The sequence below is a fragment of the Apis dorsata genome, unplaced genomic scaffold (assembly GCF_000469605.1).
Source record: "Apis dorsata unplaced genomic scaffold, Apis dorsata 1.3 scaffold_10, whole genome shotgun sequence".
Classification (NCBI taxonomy): Eukaryota; Metazoa; Arthropoda; class Insecta; order Hymenoptera; family Apidae; genus Apis; species Apis dorsata.
In genome coordinates this window covers 115,469-123,217 of record NW_006263313.1, presented here as the reverse complement: position 1 = coordinate 123,217, position 7,749 = coordinate 115,469, and the positions used below count along the sequence as shown (strand labels likewise).

At 26.6% G+C, this 7,749-nt stretch overlaps 1 protein-coding gene and 1 long non-coding RNA gene across 3 annotated transcripts in view; both read left to right on the top strand.

Annotated features, from left to right (window-relative positions):
- Positions 1–3,370: 3,370 nt before the first annotated feature.
- LOC102674374 lies at positions 3,371–5,953 on the top strand. 2 transcript variants are annotated; one of them, XR_004149978.1, is made up of 4 exons: positions 3,374–3,756; positions 3,866–4,190; positions 4,261–4,391; positions 5,339–5,952. It is a non-coding gene; the product is annotated as an uncharacterized LOC102674374 (long non-coding RNA). The 2 variants fall into 2 exon arrangements; XR_004149976.1 differs by having other exon boundaries at positions 3,371–4,190; positions 5,339–5,953.
- Positions 5,954–7,077: 1,124 nt separating this feature from the next.
- The window catches only part of LOC102674238, a 920-nt gene continuing 248 nt past the window's right edge, over positions 7,078–7,749 (top strand). Inside the window, exon 1 of the mRNA XM_006607637.2 lies at positions 7,078–7,719. Coding sequence (XP_006607700.1) covers positions 7,378–7,719 — 342 coding nt within the window. The 5' untranslated portion in view covers positions 7,078–7,377. The remainder of the gene's footprint in view (positions 7,720–7,749) is intronic.

Sequence of the window (7,749 nt, the reverse complement as noted above, 5' to 3'; positions counted from 1 at the left end):
AAAAAAGTATTATGAATATTTTTTGCAAAAATTAATTAGAATTTCATTTTATATTATGTACAAAAATTTCTTCACTTTGTTATTCATATTTTTTTTGCTGTTCAACTTTTAATTTAGATAATTGGAGATGTATTACTATTATTTTCTTTATTTTGAGAAATATTTTATATTATATATAATTTGAATACTGTTGTTATTGAAAGCACTTTGATTCATTACACCAAATAAATGTTTATTATCTGTGATAGAAAGTGTTTTGAAGCTGTCTATAATTAAAAAATTTTACAGAAGTCAACTGAAGAAATATTATTAAAATAAAGAAACCCCAATTCTTATTCTTTAATATATAAGCAAAAAAATTATAATATTAAATTGAAATCATATTGAAACAATATAACATAATGAAAACAAAAAAAAATTAAATAAAATCATATTAATGAAAACAAAAATAATTTTTCAAATATTAATTTTAATGGACAATACGTGCAATAAATAATTTTACATATAAAATCTGTATTTCAAAATATAAGTAAGCATAATTAAAAAATGAATACATGCAAAAATAATAAAAAATATTTACATAATGTTTAAATGAAAGATTTGATGTAAACTGTTGAAACATTCGAATGAATTTTTAAATAATAATATTTTTAAATCATTAAATTTTTGTTTAAAACATTTAAAACATTTAAAACAGTTTAACTGAAAAGTTTCAATCTCTCAAATTCTTAAATCAAACTGCTCAAATCAAATATGTTAGGATCGAATGTTTCAAAGTTTTGAATAAGTATAAATCACACATACCGAATGTATACATATTTAAAAATGTCTGCGTAATGAATAATCTTCAAGTTATAATGTATGAATAATTGCGTGCATATATAAAACGACGAGTAGTACTCGTCGTATATCGATTTTCAAGCAAACAGTATTAGTCTCGTTATTGTTGCTTACTTATGAATATCGTAGTAAACAAGTAGAAAACGTTATAGACACACGTGACGGGCACAATAAGAATTATGTAAACTTTTGTAAAAAAAAAAAAAAAAAAAAAAATTTTAAAATTTTTTAAAAAAAAAAAAAAAAAAAAAAATTTTAAAATTTTTTAAAAAAAAAAAAAAAAAAAAAAATTTTAAAATTTTTTAAAAAAAAAAAAAAAAAAAGAAGAAGAAGAAGAAAACCTTTGGAATAGTAGACATTATTTTTATAGTCTCTGTAAATTATTAAGCTCCTTTTGTTCAACATATTGGGGGACACAAGGAGCATTTATAAATCAATTCCTTGCAAATTATTTTTCTTCACTCCAATAATGAAAACATGATAGAATCAGAGCATATTTCGTATACTACACTTTGTTATGGAATAAAATGCATCACAAAAAATTTCCGAGGAAATTCCGAGGCTTTGTGGAAAATTAAACATAAAATAATTTCTCAATAATAATATTTTTGTAGGAAAAGATTCTGGAACAGAAATTTTTATATAAAAAATATTTTTATTATATTTTTTAAATCGATAAATTCATTAAATTTCTCTATAACTTTAATTAAAAATGTTATGCTTGATTGTGTACTTAATTATTATATATATATATATATTTTAATCTAATACCACATTTTGTATTGAATTTGAGGTTACGTTAAACTTATAATAATATATAATAAAATTTATTAAGATCATATATAATGCGATTGCTCAGTAAAATAAACAAATTTCATTTTATGGATATATAAAGTATAATGAAATAAATTTCTTTCGAGAATCTATTTCCAAAGATTACAAAATGTAAACTATAACAGACGGTAATAAATGTACGAATGTCGAAAAAAAAAAATTTGAAAGAGACTGAGTAACCGCGCATATTATTTTTTATAGCATATTTATTGAAAGATGAACGGTAATTTTTTATGAGGAAAAAATCATTTTAATGGATTATATATTACTTTCTGATACGATTATTCGTTTTGGTAATTGCTCAAAATTTTTAATCGAAAAAATTAATTATCAAATAAATTTTTCTATAATTTTTTAGTACTTGTTAATTGTGATACTTTCAAACTATTTTTCATGCTGAAATTTATATAAATAGAAAACAAATGGTTTTGTTTAACGTTTTAGTTACAATAGAGAAAAAAGAAAAAAATAAATGGTTGAGAATATGAACAATGTTGTTTTTGTTTTTTATATTTTCCAGAAATTTAAATGATGATTATTTATTAAAAATGTATTTAAGATTGAAATATTTAAAATTTATCGAAGTTTTAAAAACTATCTGTTATCTACTATCGATAATTAAATACAATTCGTTAAATAGCTTTCATGTTTAAAGAATAATCTATAGATAGCAGCACATGTCACTTTCATTTTTCAAAATAAAAATGAATCTATATACATTCTATAATATATTGTAAATACAATATATTACATATATTAAATTTGACTTCCATAAAAGATTAAAAAATATCTATAAAAAGTTACAAACTATTTTAAAATTTGTTAAAATTTTGCAAATATATAATATATACAAATATATATTTATAATTTTATAATTTTCTTTATATGATATATAAAAATAATAAATAGATATATAAATTAGCATACATTTAAAAAGATAAATATAAAAAAAATACGTATTACAATGAACTTAAAAATATTCGTTGTGCAATATTGATAAATTGATCATCATATTATATAAGATGAATATTTATTTATATTTTACTTATAATAACATAAAAAATTATCTTTCAAGATATTTTCAATTTTAAATTTGAATTTTTTTTACTTACAACAATTTATTTAATTCTTAATTTGTATAAAATTTGTATTTTATTTTTAATTATAAATATAATTAAAATATAATAATAAAATGTATGAAACATAAAAAACAAAAATGACTACTATTACTATTATTATTACTATTTTGTCGAATAATAAATATTTGCCAGTATCATTTATTGATATTGATTATTATATAAATTAAAATTATTATATAAATTAAAAATTTAATATTTTGAATCTGAATAATTAATATTATTTAAAATTATAAAATAAACAAGATACAAAGAAGATTTAAAAGAAAATCTTATTCAGTCCAAAAGGCAATAGAATTTTAAAATTTTTTTACAAAACAAAACAAAAAACAAGGAACATCAAGAAAATCACTGAAGAATTTGAAAAATATATGTATACATATTTTAGTTATAAATTGAGCTGTTTATTTTTATTTTTAAAATCTTTTATTGATGTTTGTTGTAAATTTGTTTATTAAATATATCTTATACATTTTTTAATAATAACAAAATATTTTTATAGTAATGTTTAGAATCTAAATCAACCAATGATATATTCAATACCAACCAATGAATATTTCAATGAAAACACTGTCTGAATGTAAATTGTCATTGTGAATATAGTTAACTGAACATATATATATCAAATGCAAAAAATATCAGAAAGTATTTTTAAATTTGTTTCTTATATTGCTACAACTATTTTTTTATTCTAAAACACTTGCCATATTACACATTTTTGTCATTCGAATCACATAACCTCACTAAATTAATATTATAACAGAAAATATTATCGACACAACTAAATAGTACATATAATATCGATCTATTCAATCGATTACACAAGTGAAACACAAGTATTGACTTGTTCTCGATTGATCTCGAAAAAAATAAATGGCGAAACGATTTTTAGTGAACTTCATTAAATTAATATTATAATAGAAAACATCATCGATACAACTAATTAGTACGTATAGTATCGATCTATTTAATCGATTACTCGCAAGTAAAATAAGTACAAGTATGACTCGTTCTCGATTGATCTCGAAAAAAATAAGTAGCGAAACGGTTTTTAGTGAATTTTTCGCGAGAATGCTGTTGGTGTTATTTGTCAAGCGTGACCGAAGGAAAGAGCAGCGGTTTCGAATGAGAAAATTTATGGGTCGCAATGTGTCGACGGAAACCTTAAATTTTAACGTCCCTGTCGCGTACTTGGTTGCGTCCTGCCTTGCCTGTTAAGAACCTTGCGAAGGGGGATTACGAGTTGACTGCCACGAAGCGAACATGGAACATCAAGGGGTGGTTCCACTCTCTCCACGGTGGGGGAGAATCAGAAGTATGGTGGTGGTTCTATGGTAGGGAGATGTAGACGGTGCCACAGGAAAAGGTGTAGGGAAGAGGGTAGGTTATGGGGTATAACGCGACGAAGAACATCCGAATAAAATAATAATAAACCATGGATACGTTTCAGCGCACGTTGCTCCTTCTTCCTTCCTGATGCTTTGCTTGTGTCTCTTCCTGAATATTTTTCTTTTTGTATTGCTCGAAATAAATAAATCGGATTTAACCGTTTGAGTCAAAGTTTGAACATAATAAATAAAGGTTTGTTCAATTTTTTATTTGTTTCTTAAATTATTTGCTATAAATATTTATTTTTTATCTAGTAATTTGATATGTCTGTCATTTCTTTTCTGTCATTTCATTTATTTTCTTATTCTTTCGTATTCTCATTCTTTTTCATGTTAGCAAATATATGAATAATTTATGCAAGATAAATCTATTTAAAATGGTTATTTTTCTTTTAATCTTTTTTATGAGCAATAAAAAAATATTTATTTATTTAACAGAGAAATATTTTTAGAATTTTTGAGTATGTAAAATAATAGATTAAATTTCTTCTTATCAATTCTTATATCTTTGCTAATGAAATCTTTTCTATACAAAATGTCGTTATCTTTATTTATTCATAAAAAAATTATCAAGTTAATTTGAAAATTTTATGTATTTGGTAAATACAAGACCACCAATAGACTGATTATGTAAATGAATGCTACATTTTAAGGCTTGCATGTCATGGATCGATATAATTTTCTGTGATTTAGATCGTTACAAAAAAACGTGGATTCCGAGTACTTGGATTAAGAAGATTAATTACATTACGAAATAATAATATATATCTTCAAACAGTTTATAAATGAAATCCATAACAAGAATTAAAAACAAACTTATTAGCATAATTTATTTTTAGATATATTTAACTTATTACAATTTAATTATATAGAAAATATTTTAGCAATTAATAATAAAAGAAAGATAAAAGAAAATCTTAAGGAATTCATAAATTCATAAAATCTTAAGAAATAAGAATTTTTTCAGAAAGTTATCCATTATTTTATCGATGAATTGATCCAAACAATTGATTTGGCTTGAAAGTTTCCAAGATTTCTGAATGGTTGAATTGTTGTGAGCCATAGCGATCATCCAATAGATTCGCAGATCATATATTTATCGTGACTGTACGAAAAGCTCATCGAGATATTTCTTCTTAGAGACAAATCAATGGGGCTGTCGAGTCGGCGGTCGCTGTTTGATGTCAAGAAAGAGCTCGACCTGCTCAGATTCAGCTATCTCGATGTCGTCGCCGACAACGGCATCCTACTGCGATAACGCCATTATGCGAATTCGAGATTTGCATATTTCAGAAAGTGCTGCACAGGAAAGCATAAACAACTCTGGTCGCTCTGCGCAACGAGAGCGTTGTGGCTTCCTCGTCAGAAGAGTTACACGCATGGAAGATTTACGGAGAATCCAACGGTTTTCCTTTTCCCTTCCTCCACCTTTTTTTCACTTTTTTCTCCCGTCGTTTTTTTGCTATCTTTGTTATTTTTTTTCTCTTTGTTTTTATTATTATTTTTTTTTTTTTAGGAAATCTCTTCTTACACTTTGTATTCAGACATAAATGCATGGTGACGCGAAATGGAAATTGGTTGAATACCTTCAGATGATCATTTCGGTATGGAGAACGAAAGAACCGGTTCAACAATTTTGTTAAACTGAAACTTGCGGATTGAATCCTAAATATCCTAATATTTGGATAACCATCTTTCGACATATTAATTGATGCATCTTGAAATAGGTAGAAGATTGTTCGTACATATGATTTTGTTATTTAGTATAAGATCTGATATTTCAATAATTTCATAATGTGAAGTATATGGATTATTGAAGTATAAAAAATGTTATTTCTTTTTTTCTTATCTTTCACATATTTAGTATTAACTGATGTCTAGAAATTTTATAATATAAATATTTAATTCAGATTAATGCTGGTTTTAATTCAATCATGAAGCAATATGAATTTAAGATAAGAATACCATTTAAGGTGTGAATGAATATCAATTTAAGATAAGATACATTTTTCACTTATATTATATATTTTATATATTATTATATTATTATTTTATTTTATCATGAAAATTTATTAATTTATTATAGATTTATTGTAAATGTCTCACTTCTATTCACCAGTGCTGACAACCAAGCAAAACAGTAAGCATGAGACCACCAACAGATAAGAGTTGGTCGGGTAGATCGCGTTTTCCACGCATTTTAATGTGAATAGTCGCTTATCAGGACAGCATAAAGCGTTTCAATGCTAGTTTTACCGCGTAAGTGGTGGAACGCGCGAAAACCGCGCGTCACTTACATAAGTAATATAATTGATTCGTTACAAGCGCTCCTACACGGCAGATAAGTTTATCTGCAACACGCATCGACGAAACCGGTTAGATAACGAGCACTGCTACATCATATAATAAGCTTTAATTATTCGGATAATGAGGCTCGCTATCCTCTTCTAATGACAAATAGCACTGCTTCAGCCATAAGCCACTGCGCACTACCATGAAATCTGCATGGAACTTTCAAACGAAAAATAACACTGATTTTCGAGCTTTTCTCGAATCTTTTATATTATGATTTAATCTACTTTGTTATTATCCATTATATTAGTTATTTTAATATGTCTTATGTTTATCTTAAAGAAATATCCGGAAAAATATTCTGTATTTTATATCTTTATAAGATGATTAAGAAAATTGAGAGAAAATATGAAGTGACATAAATATAATTTAATCTTAAATTTCCATGTTCAAAAACAAATATCTAATGATATAGGAATTGCAAAACATATAGTCTATAATTTTAAATTGTAAGTTTTATATTATTTTATTTTTTATTCTGTTTCAGTTGTTAATTAATTCAAAGAATCCTGAACGACGTATTAAAGTCATCGAACAAAAGCTGAGAAATCAATTGTTCTTGGACCTAAATAACAAAACTCCAACATTAATATCTAATATCTTAACGAGCAACCATTTTAATAAACTCGTCACACTGGTGCACGAGCCAAGAGCTAAGACGGAGGACCTTTCCAACTTGAATTTCAATTTTCACGCGATAGTCCATAAAGCATCCGAAAAAGAAGGAACGCCGAGATCGGTTAAGGAATCGCTGGGAAAGATCTTATGGAACGAAAAACGCGTTTGCCGTCGAATTCCAGCGATCAAGCGAAAAGAAAGGAAGCTGGATGATATACCGGTGGATCCACGTTCCACGCCGGATATTTACGTGTAGCCCGATGGCCGAACTGCTGTCGAACATCGGGTTTTACAGCGTCGAGCAACGGCGTATCGTGGACATCATCGAGAGCCAAGGATCCGGCGACTGGTTACACGCAAGTAGATGGATGAAGGTGGCTGGAACAAGGTGGCGGCTGATGGGTGTAAATTCGAGATACGATCTTCTCTCTTCTGTGTCCCTTTCCAAACGAATTTACCGACTGCTGCGCATTCTGCCTGCTTGGTTTTACTTGGTTTTTAATTATCCCCAGGGTTTCCGAGACAAAGGCGTCGCCGCCGTTGTTAGCCAGGTAAACGTTGCTTTATTCCATCTTCGCTGG